Source organism: Aplysia californica, unplaced genomic scaffold (assembly GCF_000002075.1).
Source record: "Aplysia californica isolate F4 #8 unplaced genomic scaffold, AplCal3.0 scaffold00015, whole genome shotgun sequence".
Taxonomy (NCBI): Eukaryota; Metazoa; Mollusca; class Gastropoda; order Aplysiida; family Aplysiidae; genus Aplysia; species Aplysia californica.
In genome coordinates, this window is record NW_004797285.1 from 2,480,372 (window position 1) to 2,498,785 (window position 18,414).

The 18,414-nt window shown below is 37.3% G+C and overlaps 1 protein-coding gene across 1 annotated transcript in view; it reads left to right on the forward strand.

Annotated features, from left to right (window-relative positions):
* Positions 1–15,278, forward strand: part of LOC101854840 (lipoxygenase homology domain-containing protein 1) — a gene marked incomplete at its 5' end in the record, with an annotated part of 51,011 nt that extends 35,733 nt beyond the window's left edge. The window contains 13 exon segments of the mRNA XM_013085426.2: positions 859–1,021; positions 2,098–2,303; positions 3,233–3,422; positions 4,190–4,350; positions 5,076–5,162; positions 5,933–6,065; positions 7,318–7,548; positions 8,597–8,782; positions 9,469–9,607; positions 11,505–11,672; positions 12,443–12,555; positions 12,966–13,157; positions 14,281–15,278. Of these exon segments, the coding sequence (XP_012940880.1) occupies positions 859–1,021; positions 2,098–2,303; positions 3,233–3,422; positions 4,190–4,350; positions 5,076–5,162; positions 5,933–6,065; positions 7,318–7,548; positions 8,597–8,782; positions 9,469–9,607; positions 11,505–11,672; positions 12,443–12,555; positions 12,966–13,157; positions 14,281–14,465 (2,154 nt within the window).
* Positions 15,279–18,414: the final 3,136 nt, after the last annotated feature.

An 18,414-nucleotide genomic window follows, 5' to 3' on the forward strand; every position in this document is an offset into this window, starting at 1 on the left:
CTACTTATTCGAGATGTTGATATCTGGAAGTTTAGACGAGTTTTGCTGAGCTTCCAAAACGTTTTATTTTAATGGCATTGTAGGTTTATCTTTTGAGTATCATTTGTCATCTTTTTGTTGGAAAAAATTGAATGAATAGATAAATTGATGAGATTTCTAAGAATAGAATTGTCCAGTTTGATCCTGTTCTCCATTATTTGTTATAACTTTAAAAAATAGAATACTTTAAGACCTTGCAGGTTGATCTAGAAATGGCCTTCTTCTTTGAGATTCTCATAAGAGTCTGTTATTTTACATTTGAAGATTATATGAAGTTTTACTGTCATTTTTTTTCTCCTGAAAAATAAGGAACTGATAAGCCTGTTTGGTTTATAATCTTTATGTGAATATTACCTGTACACCAGTGAGAGATACCTCCCCCCCACGAGTTATACACAAGAGCATATTTTATGTTCCAATGCACATATAAGTAAAAGTAATCTTTACATTAGTGTGTCTTTTCTTCCCATCTTTCTTTCATCTCTCCTTCATCTCCATTCTTCGTTGCTACTGTCCCATGCTGGTCTGCCCTCAAAGAGACCAATCTGTGGTGAGTAAGGCTATGCACTCATCAACCTCTGAGTACTCTGCCGTAAGCTGACAAAACAGCTTTTTTTATACACAGCAGTTTCGAGGCAAAGAGGGGTTTGTCAGCTTAACCGTTGAAAAATAAAGTATTTCAGAAATTTGAATTCTAATTTATTCAATAACTTGTCATAGTTTCACTTTGATTTTTTTAACACAAGTAGGATATGCGCCAAAATGAAAAAAGGTGTTTTGTCAGCTTACAGCAGTATTGACCTTTGTCCCTTCCCACAGGGCTACGACGGTGACATGTCCAGCACAGGAACTTTGCGCTCAACCAGGTTCGGAGGGTCCATGACCAGTTTGGACTCCATGAAAACTGACCCGTTCTCAAAGAGCCCGCGACTCTCAAGGAAACAGCTCTCACAGTCTCTGGAGGAAGTTCCTGAAGGACCAAGTAGGAACAAAATAATACTGTCATATACCATTGTTTTATTTCTATTGTCCAGCTTTTTTTGGAGACATCTATAAAGAAGTTATTCCTTTGGTGGGGTGGGGGATGGTTACCGTTTCTGGTTCTGATTCTACAGACTGGATCAGATATAAAATTTAGAAACTCCAAAAATGGGATGAAATTGTCTTACAAAAGAAGTCACTGAGAAATGAGTGCTGAGACCTCTGTAGATAAAAAGATTATTATTCAGCCAAATAAATTGATTTGGGTGATTCTGAATTTGAAACTGAAAGGAAAAGTTTCTTTACTTGACAATGCACCATGTTAAAAATTTACATGAAAAATTGATTTCTTCTTTCAAGATGAGTAATCCTTCTCAGCCTTCCTCTCTTTCTCTTTCCTTGTACAGCTGTGCTGTCAAAACTGAAGCCTATTTGGAGGGACAGAAACATCGTGCTCAACTAAAAAATTAGACTAATGCGCTTACTGGTCATCTCAATATTTTTATACGCCTGCGAGTCGTGGACACTAACAGCAAAATTAGAGAAAAAGATTCAGACCACAGAGATGAGATTTTACCGCAGACTCCTTGACATCTCGCACAAAGACCACGTTTCAAATGCTGAGGTACGAAAGAGAATCACCAACACAGTGGGGCAATATGAAGATCTACTGACCACAGTGAAGAGACGAAAATTAAAATGGTATGGGCATGTCACAAGGTCCACAGGACTTGCCAAAACAATCCTGCAAGGAACCGTACAAGGAAAGAGGAAGGCGGAGAAGGAGAAGGGAGGAAAACATTAGAGAGTGGACAGGAAAGACGATGGGTGACAATCTGAGGAAAGCAGAGGACAAAAATAGATGGCGAGAGCTGGTGTTCAGATGCAGTGGTGCCCCCATGGTTGCCCCAACCACGGGATAGAAGAAAAAGAAGAAGCCTTTTATACTAGATGCCAAGAAACTTCTTTTGTATCTTTGTTTCTCAGTCTTACTTTTCTGCCGCTCCGTGAATATGATTTACTGAAGTTTCATTGGAAGAAAATAGCCACTTTTACGCTTTACTCTTTTTATTTCAGCAATCCCATACACGGTCAAAGTATGCACGGGAGATGGGGAAGACAATGGAACCAGCAGCAACGTCTGGATAAAGATCTTTGGCATCAAGAAATTGCACACCGGCCGACTCTTCCTGGAGCTGATGCAGAAGGAAAAGTTTGAACCCAGTTCTGTCGAGATCTTTTCTCTTGAGGCGGTGGATGTCAAAGAAGTGAAGAGAGTAGAGGTAAGCATTGATTGAGAAAATAGATGAATCTATAAAATATGTAAGTGAATTAATGAAATAAAAGAAAGAGTGAAGTGAATGAGTGAATTCAAAAAAATAAATAATCAAAATAAATGAAGTACAAAAAGAAATATATGAAATGAATAAATGGGGTCAGTAAATGATGTAAATAAATGATCAAGTAGAGTAGATAAATTAATAATAAGGTTATTTTCCTTGCTTTTGTCTGGTCCTGTTGTTGTCATCATTGTTGTTTTTGTTTTTGTAATTGTTGTTGTTACTGATATTGATGTTATTATTTTAGTTTTCATTGTTGTAGTCTTTAGTTTGGTCATCATTGTTGTCAATGTCTTTGTTATTATCGTTGCCATTGTTGTTGTTTCTGAGATTGTTGTTGTTGCTGTCTTTGTTGTCATTGGTGTTGCTTTTGTCATTTGTGTCATGACGGGGTGGAATCGGGCGCTTGTCAGTTTTTGGACCTGTGGAGTTAATGGTATCATCTTAAATCTTGTTTATTTGTCTTGTATTTAAAGAAAAAAATATGCAGCTCTCTAGAATATAAGTCAAGATATTTCCGATTGAAGAAGGTGGGGGTCACCTGGTTTCAGAGGTAAAATTATCTAGAAAATCACCAAAGTTTTGTAATTTCCATTGCTTGAGAGTCCTTGGGAGGTGAAAATTTTCATTTTTTGGTGCTTTTAATCAAAGTTTTTCAGTTAAGTCCACATAGAATGTGTTTTTAAATAGACGTAAAAGGTGTTGAGCCTAAAAACAAATATTCAATCAAAATTGCCTATCCGACGGAAAAATGCTGTTTTCTTCGATTTCTTTATTTTGAGAAGCATCTAGTTTCACCACTATGTCTCATATTTTCTTTGTAGTTGTCTTTGTCATTGTCATTGTTGTTACGGTATCACTGTTCATTGCAGATTGGTCATGATGGAGTTGCCCCCGGCACTGGGTGGTTCCTCAAGGACATGGAGCTTGACCTGCCCACCAAGGGCAAACACTACCACTTTGACTGCAAGCAGTGGCTGGCAAAGGACAAAGGGGATGGCAAAACATCCAGGATGTTTAGTGTGGATGACGGACTCAGCTCTATCACATCGTACAAACCAAGTACTGTTTGCTCATTGTTACTTTCGTTTTTCTTTTTTAGACTTGATTCTCTTTTGCTTCTGTCTGACCATCTTTTTCCAAGATTTAAAAGACCCTTATATTGCTTTGATGTAGGCTACATCTTTTTGTACTCTTTGTTTGAGTAAGAGTTATACTGCACTTGCAACACAATTAAGTAATGTAAAAGTGCCATATTAGTCTTAAATATGAAAGAAGATGGAAATCTAAGCTTTATTCGTCTCATAAAAATACTTTTTATATGTACCACAAAATGTGGCTAATTTCCTTTTGATCTGCTGTAAATTTCTACTCAACTAACTACAGTTCAACAAATGTAGGAAGTAGAAAGCAGAAATTTGAAAGAATAAAATAGTGTTGATTTCTGTTTTGTGATAGAGCTAGATTGTTGGTGGGAGATTTCATGGGTTCAGCTGGTCATACTTCTTTTAATTGCTTTTTAGTGTAGTTTTCTCCTAGTAAATTATTGTTGATAGATATACTGTGCTGAGTCACTGTAGTATACATCTTAATAGGTGGTTGGTGGGCGCTCCGCTGTTGTTTGCTCCTTCTTTCATATCAAACATCTATCGTCTTTATTTCCCCTCCTTCTTTTTTGTGTTTGTTACTCTTTTGTAAAACCTCAAATCTTTGGCACTTGTATGACCTTATTATTTGCAAGTGCTGTAAAACGTTTACTAAAACTGAACTTAACTAAAGAATACACTCATTGTGTAAGAAGAATAATTTCTCTTGAAATCTATCAACAGTGATACCTTACGAGGTGACAGTGACTACGGGAGATGTTGCCGCGGCAGGCACCGACCGCAAGATCATGATGACTGTCTTTGGCACCAAGGGCACATCTGGTCCATTAGAGTTGGACAAAAGACAAGATAGATTTGAGAGGGCCAGGACAGATTTGATCAAGGTCAGCATGATTTTTGCATAGCCTCCTCCTCTTTGTCTTCCTTTCCTCTTCCTTCTCATTCTTGTCTCTTCCTCCCCCTACTCTTCTTCCTTATTTTCTTTCTCTCCCTCCTCATTCTCCTCCTCATCCTCCTCTATACCCCTCCTTGTCTCATCCTCCTCTTCTTCCCCACCTCCTACTCCACCTGCTCCTCCTAATCCTTCTCCTCCTCCTCTTCCTCCTCCTCTTTATGGTGTGCAACTGTTCTTGTGTGATAATTCTATGGACATTCTTTAAATTTTGCCAATCTCTTAATATCTAAATATGTTCTTTGTGAAACACGACCATTGTCAAGCTGACTTACCACATGTTTCAGCTCAACACCTACTTCCTTGTCAGCTTGATGGAGCCACATATATTCTATTCTTTCAACATTTTTTAATAACCAGCTAAGTGTCCTAAATTAAACTACAGCACATTATAGAAATCAAATATCATTTTAAGATAATTTGGCCATGGAACAGCCTCAAAGTGACTTTTTTCTCTGTTTGAACTGATCTTTGTTGTCTTTGCAAATTCTTCTTCTTATTTCCTGAAAAAAGTTACTCACTCTCTGTGCAATGACTGCTAGTAGCAAAGATGCACTACAAAAAAAAGAAAGAAAGAAAGAAAACAATATTTTGTTTTGTAAAAGCCCTTTATAAGTTATGATTTGTTATGCACAACTTTTTTTTGGTTTCCATCAGATGGAGATCGACGATGTGGCTCCCATAAAGAAGGTCAGACTGGAGCTCACTGGGAAAGGAAGTAGACCTTTCTGGTTCTTGGAAAAGGTGAGAACGGAATGCAAATGAATATTTTCTTCATGTTGATGGGCTTGAGTCTGCAGTCGCCATGTTTTCCTTTTTGCTTATGAAAATTGTAAAAAACATAGAGCTTGCTGTTGAGCAGAGGCATGCACTATGCAAATCGTTGCTATCACAAGCAATCGACTTAAGTTCAAATTTTGAGAATTTTCTATTTTTATACCTTCCCAAGCTCTATGAAAGATGTAGCTTTCAACATCACCAAAATGCAGTTTAACTCTTTATCTCTGGCAAGCCACTCTCAGCGGCTCACGGTCGGAACCACTGGGCTGGTGAACCGTTGACAGCAGCCAGGGCACATTCCTTTACGGCGACTTCGACATCCAATTACTTTTTGACAGTTACCGAAAACTGGTCTCTTTTATCGGGATATAATTTATTAGATGAAGAACTATCGAAATAGGTTCACTTGTTTTGATTTAATGACTAATTTAGTGACGATTTTGTCATTTTTAGATTTAGTACCAAAAGCGGGCCCTGGCATAGTGGGCCCCCTCGGAGATAAAGAGTTAATGCTATGATCAAGGTGTACAATTTTCCTGCTTTTCATGATTCCTGATAGAAACAACACAACAAAAACTATTTTTTTGTGTCTGGTGTAAAAAGTGCCCAAACGAACTTAAGTGGATAGATTGCATTACTGGTAAAATTGTATTTATTATTATTATTTTTATTATTATTATTATTATTATTGTTATTATTATTATTATCATTGCTTGATTTGCATCAATTTATAGCTTGAGCTGCGGAACATGGAGACAGGCACACTGTCAGTGTTTAAGTACAACGGTTGGATCGGCTCAGGAAAAGATGAAGCCAAAAACCCAGTGGATATTCCAGCTGTGGAGAGAGGAAAAACTGTCCTGGAAAGTAAGTCTCCTTTTTCTTCTTTTTTTCTTTTCTTTTTTTTAGTAGAGGGTTTTACGGCGCTCGCAACTGCATAAGGTCATATGAGCGCCAAGGGGTGGGTGTCAACAGAGAAGTCCTTACAGGGAATCAGGCTTACTCTGCTCACCTCTCTAGCTTCAACAGCACAAGGTCTGCTCCGACTATCAAGGCACCCCAGAAATAGCTGTTCACAAGACTGTGACAAACATACAAAAATGACAATAGTAAGGATTAGGAAAGAAAAAGCAGAAGTTCCCTGTTGCACATCAGGCACAGTTATGAGCGTGACATGATGAATCGGCCCATTTACAATTCTACTGTGCTTGAACGAGAAATGTCCCCCCTTTGGGAATGGCCTAAAGACACTACAGTCAGTGGCACTGCCCCGGCGGCACTCCTCTTTCTATCCTGTTTTGTTTTGTTACGGGGGGGGGGGGGGGGGGGGGGGGTTGTGAAATCTATGTTTGATGGTACAGTGGTTTCCATTTTAAAATTTGTTGTATAAGAACCCTGTCTGTGTAAAAACCTATTTTCATCGTTTCTCATTTTTTTTTCCTCTCTTTAATCTCCATGCTGGAGAACCGGTTCAACAAATATAAATCTGTGTAAGATTAGAACCCAGTTTGAGCCGAGGGAAATAATTTTTCATCCAATTTTAATTGTCTTGTTTTTCCATGGTAATAACTTGTATTGCGAAAGCAAATGCACAGTGTAACGTTGCAAAGATCAATGGGTTGTAACGGGAAGTGAGTAAATTTAAGTGAGCAGCCCTGAAGCTGATTGCTCGCAACATGATTTTTTAAAATTAATTCAGACGTCTTTTCCATTAAGCTTTTCTTGACTCCCGGTGAATAAGTTATCAGGCAGAGATGATTGTGCTTGTTTTACAAAGACTTTAGACTAAAATATACAACTAAGGTGTGTACTTGAGCATAGATGACTTAACATGTATTGTTCTCTGATCTCCATTTGATCAATGTTTATCTTTTTCTGGTGTACTGTTGAACAGAAGTGTCATGATTTATTGTTAGCTAATAAGAAGGATTGCACCTTCTGTTGATGCACAGTAGATTTATAATTCAATTCCTCCCTACCCACTGGGATGGGTTTTGATATTGCTAAATGCATATATCTATATATGTCAATGCAAGAAAGTACAAATTAGATTATATTTTACTTTATTTCATTCATTAAACTATAATTCATCTTTTTTTTACGTATGTGTTACCCCTAGAAACATCCTACAAGGTGTCGGTGAAAACCTCAGATGTAAGTGGGGCCGGCACGGATGCCAACGTGTATGTTATTATCTTTGGTGCCATGGGAGACTCTGGTGAGGTCCACTTGAAGGACTCGGAGACCTTCAAAGATCCATTTGAGAAAAACCAGCTTGACGTCTTCACCCTGAAGAACCAGTTGTCTCTGGGAGAACTCAGCAAAGTGCGGGTCTGGCATGATAACAAAGGTATGAGCACTTGACTTTGAGTTAAAGTAAACTGGTGTGTCTCACATAATAATCATAATAATGATAAAAATGATAATCATCATCATCATCATTTTTATCATCATCATAAACATAATCATTATAATCATAACAATAATAATGATATTAATAATAATATATATAATAATAATAATAGTTTATCCGTTTATGAACTGATCCTTTAACATTCAAGGAGAAAGAGAAGTTAATAAACCTTATTAGCTACTGCTGGTTGCAGTCTCGAATTAACTGGATCTTTAACAAAACACCAGATAAAGGGTATGGCATGATTTTGGCTTATTGCCTCTTGTAACTCTGTAAGTTTATTAAAGAGATTGGACCCCTTAATTTAATTTCCATTTCTAGAACAACGTAGCCATGTAGGTTGAAAGTCTTGGGAACTCCCGTAGCAACTGAAATTCAAGTTAGCTCCATTGGGCATACCAGGGTCATCCACACCATCTCCCAGCAAAATACCAATGGCGCTAATGGTGCCCAGATGAAGAGACTTTTGACCAAAAACAAAAAATAAACCAATTTAAGAAACAAATTGACAGAATAAAGGTCATTTGGTATTGGGGAAAAGCAGAACAGAGAGAAACGTCAGAGGAATGGGAAATAAAATAAGATCTTCAGATGCTGCTCCCTTGCCATCCATCTACAAGTAGGCCTACATGTATTCCAACTGGTTGACACTCTGATTTGGATTACTTTTTTCCCACTTCTGGAAAATATTGCTGTCGTTCTTGTCTATTTCCATGTAGATGTAATATTGTTGATTTGCTTTAAAATACAACTTCTGTCTCAAATCTCTACCAATGGTCATATTGTACTCAAGTCATAGAAAGCAAAAGATATTTTCATTAGATAATCTGTCGAGATCAACAGTCTTAATTCTTTATTTTTGACTACTTTTTAACAAAAGTAAGTTGACATTTTTAAAGGATGGTGCACAACTATATGAATAGTTTTTAATTAAATTGTCATTGCTTTGTTCTCATGTTTTTTGGGGGGTTTTTTAATTTCTAAGGTTTCGGGGCTGCATGGCATTTGGCGCACATTGAGATTGAAGATCTGAGCAACAAGAGGGTGTTTACATTCCACTGTGATAAATGGCTATCGACGAAGGAGGACGACAAGCAGATAATTCGGGAGTTGACGTGCTTGCAACCCTCTAGACCAGACTCAGCAGGCAGTTCATCAAAAGACAAAACAGGTTTGTTGTTCTTGTAGTTTGATTGCTGTTGTTGTTTTCAGTATTTTTTTGTTGCTAATTTAGGCCTGCTTGTTATTGTTGTGTTGAGAGTATAGATCAGTTACTGTGGTATAGTGGTGAGGCACTTCGCTGTCTTATGCAGACTACCTGTTTTTGATTCCCATGTGTGGAGAATTTTAATTAAATATCTTTGTCTTTCTGCTGAATCAGCTGGTCCAGACAGGAAAGGTTTAAGCCTGCCTCTTAAATTGTCTAAATTGTGTCTGTGGAGGGCGTAAAACACCTAAATCGAAAAGATAATAAATTTTAGAGTGTAGTAGCCCATCTTCTTTCTGCTATTTGCTTAGTTATCCTTGTTCATTCAGCTACCCTCAGGCTTATTTATATCCTTCTGTCTTTACAAACTGCATTATGGAAGATCTTTTTGTATGGTGGTTCAATATTCCTTATTAGTTCTTTATTTTCACCAGGTGTTGCAGGAAACATTCTAAAAAAATTTCAGATTATTTGAACATTGTTATGAGTGATAATTTAAGTGTTTTTGAGTGAAGTAGCTATGTGTATGATTGAATATTGACACTGTGAACTTTTAATTTGTTTCGTTCAAATCATGTCACATAATCAAAACAGTTTTGTGAATGAGGATATTGAAATTGTGAAATGATTTATGTTGTTCTCTTCTTCAGTTTACGAAATTGAAGTGACAACAACTGATAAAAATGAAGGTGGGACAATGCACAATGCATGGCTCATTCTGGAGGGCAAAAGGAAATCATCTAAGCTGTTTCAACTGGTCAATAGTCCTCACAACAAGATCTTGAGAAAGTAAGTTTGTAGTACGGACATTATGTAGCTCAAGCTTTTACTTTGTGCACTTATGGCTTATGGTCACTCTGACGAGATTTAGTCTTGTTTTTTTCGTCTGTGTAACTTTTTTGTATTCTTGTCTAGATGTGCTGAGATTTTATGGTCATGATACTTTGCAATCAGGTATTTGCAGACTAGCAGGATTGTGAACTTTTGGTTACATTTAAAGAGGTCGCAGAAAAGATTGTTCTGAGTTCTTTGTTTTATCATGCAAGGGATTATCATAAAGCTTCAGAGACCAGTTGGTTCTTTTGTGAATTTTGTGTGTGACAAATTCATTATAGAGAAGCATAGTCAAAGGAAGTCATTTGATTTTGCAAGACTATTTCAGTCTTCTATGTGTCAATATTTCTTTCTGGGGATCTTACTTGGGATATTACTGCTGCCTGTAGGTTCCTCAACTGAGCAAGGGATCTTCACGTACTTGACTTATTTTTTTTGTCGGAACTGAGTGATTTCCTCCTTTCTGGCTGTAATATGATTTTTTCGAAGGTGCTTTTAATCGTTTGCACTGTTCTGTTACTTCGTTCAGCTTTGGGTGAGATTGTTTGTGTTATGTCCCAGACAGTCAGTAAAGGCAGGCCTTTTTTTCTTCGTTTTTCAACTGTCACAATGGCTTGAATGTCCTGAATGTGCATATCTGTTCTCTGTATCTCTGTCAAAAGAGAATTGTCCTCTGTCCTTTAGATCAGGCTGAAAAAAAAATCTTCCTCCAACCAGGAATAGAACATAATGCTTCAGCATGAGAGATGCACACTTTGTCTCTGAGATTGTTAGCCCACGTGCAACCTGCATGATAACAGAAATATGAGATGGCAAAGGAAAATCCTTCTCATTGGTCCCCAAACGGCTATATATTTTTATAACTGTTTTGCAGTCATCAGCAAACTGTTTACTACTGCTCAGTCTAAGACTCCATCATATTCGTCACTTTTCAAAATGGTGTATGGCGGAGTCTAAAACCAAACGGTTGTTACTTGGCTTGTTTATTTTTTTATAAAGTAGTTAACCTGTCCAGATCAAAAGGTATGAGGGCATGTATGATGACCAGGTGTTCTATTTCACTTTTTAACACTTTCCGGGGGTAGTTATTTTGGGGTCTAGACGTAATTAACTTGTGACTCGATTCGGCTACACTGGTGATGTACAAAATAACTTCATATAAGCATAACCATCACTCTAAACGAAACATATCATATATCAAATTGAAGGAAATTGAATAAGGAATACATTCCAACATGAAACAGGGATTAATTTTGAACATAAGTAGTCCTATACATTACAAGGATAAAAAATGGCGATGGTGGTGAGAAAAATATATTTTGACAGAAAAAATTACACACACTAAGCATGTGAAACCGATTCAGCATAGTTATCTTATCATATACAGGCCAAGAGCAGACTCCTTAAATTTCTGAATGTGCAGCTTTATATTTGAATGCAATATTTCAATTTGTGTTTGAGTTATGATATTTATACTGAGTCCGGTTAGATCGTTTTGTTGATGCAAGACCACAAAAACTAATGCACATGTTTTTCGCCTGACTGACGATTTGACAAAGTGAGACTAGATGTTTTCGTTTCTTAAACTCTTACCAAGTTTTCAATATCGATAAAACGGACTTATAAATATGGATCATGTTAAAACGAAACAAAACTGAGGCACCCCATCATAGCCGATATATCACCGATACGTCCGCAAGGGGTGTGGACTCAGGCCGATATATCGGCGATACGTCCAGAAAGAATTTTTTTTTAAACTGTCTTCAAACCAGCTCCTGTCAGCATAAAAGGTTTCAACTTTTATGTATTTTCCAACACCACTCACAAATCTTTCCCCAACTCCGTTTTTCAGGGGCACATCAAACAACTTCTCCATGTCATCTGCACCACTGGGCAAACTGGAGAGGTGCATTGTGGGTGCTTTTGAGCGAGCAGACCGTAAGATGGATGATCCACAAGGGAGAGAAGCCATGTGGCACTGTCATGAGATTGTTGTCACTGACACTTCATCAGGGGAACGGTAGGTGTTGTTCTCTCTTCCCTCATAATCCATTTTGGTTTGTTTTATTATGTAATGTAATGTCACAGTTGAGACATCTTAACCCTCTCCGTACGCCCTGGGGTCATTTTGTACCCCCCGGGGTTGTATTCTTCACATTTTAGAATACTTCTTGTACGAATATCTCTTTGAAACTTTCAGTATTTCTGAAAAAATCATTTTGACAGACTGCTATGCAAAGCATACGGATCAGATTAACGATTAAATTTCCTCTTTGGAAAGTGGTGGCACAGAGCTCCCCACGTTGTATGGATACGATAGTAATACACAACATACGGATAAGGTTGATCACCTATGGAAACAGTTAAGTGCCTCCTCGTTCCCTGTGTAGTTTTAGTTACCTTTGACTTTTTCTTAGTTATTTTTCATGTTAAGCTTTTGAAAAGCTGTGTTGCTGCAAATAAGAGAAATCTTGAAAAGCTTCTAGTTTACTTGGTGTGTGGGAAAGTAAATAAGTTCTCTTTCTTCTCTGTCATCACTGAAAGAGGTTACATTTTTTCAGGTTTTGAGAATAGATGGCACTGTGTTAACTGCTACTCTTTTTTATAACATGTACTTTGCCTCAAAGGAACATTCTGAATTTTCAGTGGGTGTTTGGTGGTGTTTGATATGAACTTCTTTTTGTACTTCGTATTCACCTTTGATTTTATCGAAAATCTACCACTTAGCGAAATGTGGCCCCTTATCATGTTGACTTATCATGCACTAAGGCTCTACAACTGACCTCTCAGGTACACCTTCCCATGCAAGCAGTGGATCAAGATATCCCCTCAGCCATCCAAGAGAGATGCAGAAGTACTGGAAGTTTCGAAAGTGGAGGAGAGCAAAGTAGCTGTGCAGAGAAGTTAGTATCATGTTGAGTTTGCCCATTGTGGTTCTAACAAAGAATCTTCTTCTCACTACCTTCCTAAAACAGCAGTAAAACAGTGTACCTTTGCTTCAAAGGAACATTCTGAATTTTCAGTGGGTGTTTGGTGGTGTTTGATATAGCCTTCCTCTTATGACATCGGTAGTCTAGTGGTTAGGTAACCAGTCTCGTAATTGTGAGGTTGCGGGTTCGGGGGTTTGTAGAGAGAGACATTAATTATACATTTATTTATATATATATACTTAATGTATATTTTTTCTGTTGTTAGCTTACTCACCTTTAATTGTTACTTTCAGCAGCTGCAAGAAAAATATTCTTTGATAATAATACAGTTCTTCTTGTCTTATTATATTTTATCTATGTTATCTAATACATTTCCTTTTCAGACCTGGCCCCTGTGAAATACGAGATAGTGGTCATAACGGGTGATGTGAAAGGTGCTGGAACGAACGCCAACGTCTTCATCACCGTCTTTGGTAACAACGGCAACACTGGGAAGAGACCCTTGACCAAAGCTTTCAGAGACTTGTTTGAAAGGAATCAAACAGACAAATTCCAAATTGAAGCTTTAGATCTGGGTAAGTTTAACATTTTTTGTTTACATCATCATTTTGGCAATATTAGGCAGCACTGATCTGTAGCTGGTAAATACACTTATACATCACTCCCTCAGGTTAGACTTCAAAACTTGACATAACCTCCCTTGATGATAACATGCAAAGTCAAAGTGCGAGTAGTCTCTGGCTTGGTTATAATATGAGAGTACTCTTTTTTACAATGCCTTTTAACTCTTTTTATCTGGGCTACAAGTATATTCGTAACAAGGACCAGTTCTGGCTACGAGTAAACTCAGAACAGCCTTACGGTCACGTCAAACAGCTAGTTCTGCTTGTAATTACCAATATACGCAAATACGGCGATGCTAGCTCTGTTTGAATATTCAAATTTTCCAATGAGCAACGGTTTCTCTGTTTTTGATAGGTGTAGAAGTTTGAAAGATGTCTCGAAAATGCAAGTTCACAACCAATGAGTACTTTTTGAAGTGGTGCTGGGTTGTGAGGGGGAATGAGACTAATTTGATGAAAGTGACTCTAAATCGAGTGCCGTAAATTCCATTGTCGATGATAACGAACAGGAATAAGACTCATCTAATAGCGATTCAGATCATGGTGAAGGGACTAGTACTGGAATTCGTGCAGGACTGATGGGTTATAAGGCTAGATCTTGGTGTAATTCCTAACCACATACATTTATAAAAACTACATTCAATTTCTAACATAACTGCCACACTTCCTTAAAATCTAAGAGTAAGTGTAAGAAATACAGCACTTTGAAATATAAACCCTGGATTCCAACTCATATGGCACGGCGGCCTCAGGACGGGTAAGAGTCGGTGGGGGGACGGCCAGGATAAAAAGAGTTAAGATACAGGTAAAAGATTCTGACATAAGAATTACAGACTGATTATAGATAGCCCTTAACCTTTCACTTCCTGGCTTAAGACTGTCTCATACTCTTCTGTTTGGACTATGAGTAGAACATCTAGCCCTCACTCACAAAATTGAAGACAAATGAAACAGGGGTAGACCCAGAGCAACCTATCTGGAGAGTTTTAACAGATGGGTGATTAGGGAAATATTAGGATAAAATATTTCAAATTCTTATGTATTACTAAATTTGTTTCCCTTATTTTTCAACCAGGTGAACTGACCAAGGTGAAGGTGGAACATGACAACAGTGGTTTCAGACCCAGCTGGTTCCTTGAACGAGTTGAAATTCTGAACCTAGCAACCAACTCTACCATAGTGTTCCCCTGTTCCAAGTGGCTTGCAAAGGACAAGGGAGATGGAGAGCTCTCAAGGGAGATTTTTGCAAAGGTCGATTAAACAGTGATGGAGGAAGAGTTTGTCTTATTGTCATTTATAGTCCACGTAGGATGGTCCTCTGATGTGGACGTGGTAAAGCAGGTTGCAAACTTGAATTGCCTTGTAGAGGTATAAGGTGTGTATCTAAACAGGGCTTGAGTTATTTGCCTCATACTTTGACAAAGATTTACTCTTCGGCAACTGACCAGACAAGGGACAAACTGCTCCACCTTCAAAATGACTTGTCTTGTGTGTAGTGCAAGACTTCAACAGCAAATCTTTAACAAATGGTAGATTGACATGATGAAACTGTGTTTGTTTGTAATGACCTTATGGATATGTGATTGTGAGATTGTTATGGATGTGCAGCTACACAGACTTATTTTACCCGTGTTGGTGTCTTTGCGCTTGTGTATTTGTATTGTGTGAGTACAGTCAAACCTGCCATGACGGCCACCTAGTACAAGCGACCACTTTCCATTTCCCCCTCTTGAGTTTTTTCTATATAATTTAACAATGTAAAATGGTCATCTGTCCAACGCGCCCGCAGCCACCTTATTTTATCAACCCACAGTCAAATTTACCTGCCTCAGGCGGCCAGGCATGATCACTCATTGCCTGACGCTTTGTCATAAATGTTGAATCGGCCCCTCATGCTGTGGACGGGCTGTCATCACCCACTCACCTGTCATTATTGTTAATCCTTCCAATGAATGTTTACCCAAGTTGACCAATGGTATAGGCCTAACAACAAATTTTCACCTGCTGGTGAGGGAAGCGTGTGATCCGTCATAACCTTTTTCATTTATTTTACCCTTGCACAAATCAGAAAAATAAATAAATAAATAAAATAGAAAGCTAACGAAAAAAACAAACCTACAAAACAACACAAAAAACCCTACTTACACCATCCCCCCCCCCTTTTCAAAAGAAAACAAAAACCCTATTGAATTGGTCTTACAGCTGTCTAAATATTGAGATTAGCCCCGGTTTGGACCTCAGAAGAGAATGATTTGCTTTCTTCGTTTTGATCAGTCCTGCCTAAGACAGTCATCTGTGTTATGCGGCCACTTTTTTCCTTGACAATGGGTGGCCTTTTTATGTTGGTTTTACTGTACTTATGGAATTTTGTAATTGTACACTCTGATGCTTGCATGTTGATTTGAGAAAGTGTGATTCAGAGAAGAAAATAGAAGAGGGTAGCTTTTCTTGAATGTTTCCTGTTGATATGTTGGGGAATTTTTCTACTACTGATGACTTTTGTCATTGAAGAGATGTTGCTGGCTGTAGCAAGATAATGTGATATATATAACATGATGATGACAGAGAATTTAGTTTTGTAAAGGCTGTGAGACAGTTTCCAAAACTTTTTTTTTCTTTGAATAAATGGGCATTTCCGAAATATGAATCAATGTTATGATAGTGTAAATAGTTGCCTCTCACAATATTTTGCTTGTGTACTTTGTGATTCTTTTAGGTCATTTGTATATATGAATAAAGGATTCAGCTCTTTTTATTATGATTGTTGTAATAAATCTCAGAATTTTAAATATTATTAGTATCGTAAGCTTTTTTGGTATTGCTGACTGAGACTGCTAAAAGACCAAAGCTACAACTTTTGAGCTAGGCATTCAGGATACAAATTTGTCGAATCTGATTTTTACTTCCTTTCTTAACTTTCAAAGTCTTTGTTTTGTGTTGTATAAAAATAACAACTATGCTTAAAGGTGATAAAGAGAATAAATCTTTTCATAGGATGTGGCGAGAGATTATTTTATTCCAATGCTGTGAGCTGAGTGTGAATGACTCATTATGTGTCTGTCACTGCTAATGCTTTCATTGTTATATGTGAGGCATCGTGGTTAAATCAGGTGCTCGTCAAAATAATTAAATCAAAGTTAACAATTTTCTTCCTGTTTGGCAATTTTTATCGAATTACTATTATTTGGCTCAACACCTTTATGTTCATGACAAATAAATAAGCTTTAAGGTGATACCAATAGCTCCATATGGCCAAAAATTGACAAGCGCCTGATTCCACCGTGTTTGTGACACATATACCATGTAAGTCCGACTACATGATTCTTTGTTTGGTCTAGAAATTAATTATAGGGTAACGGGTAACTATAACAGAAAGTTTGGGGGGTTTTTTTGTGTACATGTGAAAGTTGGGATGTCGTTGAATGCAGATGAAGCTTGTGTGTTAAAAATATCGACTGACGAGGATTCATTCCAATTGTAGTTACTTGTAACATGTGTCCAAATCATTATTTTGTTTATTTTGTTGCCTTTCAAATAAGTCATCGCATCTCCACACTTCGGCGCCCGATTTATTTGCATTTTTTGTCAATTTTTAAACTGATATATTGTATTCAATGGCAGCAGAATGCAGTCAGCTGTACTTGATGTCACTCCACTTATACCGGTTGTCTTACAATTCAATATTGTCGAATGCTTAAGTCCAAGAATAGTTGTAGCTCATTGATCAAACTCTATGATGATGTAGAAAGCTTGATACAATTTGATTAAATACTATTTAAACTGTGAGTATCACGTCTCCAACATTCCAGCTCATAATTATAAGTGATTGAAAGAACGCATGGGCTTTTCTTTCATTCCAGATAATTTACCCCTCTCTGACTCCCTAGGGTGCCTTTAAAGAGCTCGTTTTTCCTTAAAATAAAATTGTTTTATATGTATTATAGAGATTGATGCTGTGGTTGCTTTTATGTTTGTCACTCTGCCTTGTAATGATCTTTGTTCAAAGTATTGAATATACTGAGAATTTAAAACAAGGACTTCCCCAAAAAAACATTTACACAATCCCTCATTTATGTTTGGAGTATTTACTTCTACTACTTTCAGGTATGCATCGTACTAAAACACTGCTCCAAATCAACAGCCTTTGCTTTGTGTCTTCAGCGAACACAAGGTGTCAATTTTTGTTTTTCCTCATATAAAAAGACCAGATATGACTATGAGAAAAAAAACAAGTTATTACAGAGTAGAGCAAAAAAGTCGAAGAAGATATTACTGTTCTGCAGACTGGAAACAAGTCAAAATTAACTGAATTATAATTCCTTATAATGACAACTTTTTTTTTCAATTTCATCATGGTACAGACTAGTAGAGTTGACTGTTATTCTTATTATTTTGTACTTCAAATAAGTCTTCATTTGATGAAAACTTTTGTTTTCAAAAACCATGCTTGCAGTTAAAGTTGTTTTTTTGTTTTGTATATCAGTACATGTATATGGTAGGCTACAGATTTTTCATGTGAAGGTGCATACTTTTTCATGAAGACTGTACTGTCTTTACATTACAATATCTTCATTGAAGATAAGGGTAAAGCTCATAACTCCTTTTTTAATTGCTACGCAGTAGCGTTTGACATTGTTGTCAAAATGCTTCTTCATGAAATATCCATCTAATTGCACTAATTTTTAGTTTTATAATAACCCACTCAATATCCTAGCATGTATATAACAGTTATAAAAAGATTATGTACTCTGTCAATCAATCCCAAGAACATGTGATTGTCATGAAGAATTTGAATATGTTTCATAAATCCAGCAGCAATGATTTCTTTCTTGAGTTTTTTTATGTTTTTGAAGTTTAGTGCCCTGTGTTATTATAATGCTGTTACAATTTTTGCTTGTGTTTTATGCATTCCAATGCACATTGTTGATGAATTTGATTTCTTTTACCTGACCTCTGTACTTGTGTCTCATTTGACTTTGTTAGAGAATATGAGCTAAATAGGAATGGACAGTTGTGAGTCCCTATGCTTTAACGGAATTCACCCTGCATTGCCGCGGCAGTGCACTTGTGTCCTCCTGGCTTGCCGCGAGCCGGGGGGGTAAAATCGGTCTGAACTCGACGCACTAACCTTAGACCCACATAGAGCCCGAACTATTTCAGATGTCAGTATGAAATTTCGCTTAAATTGTACTTAAAATGTTCTTTTAAT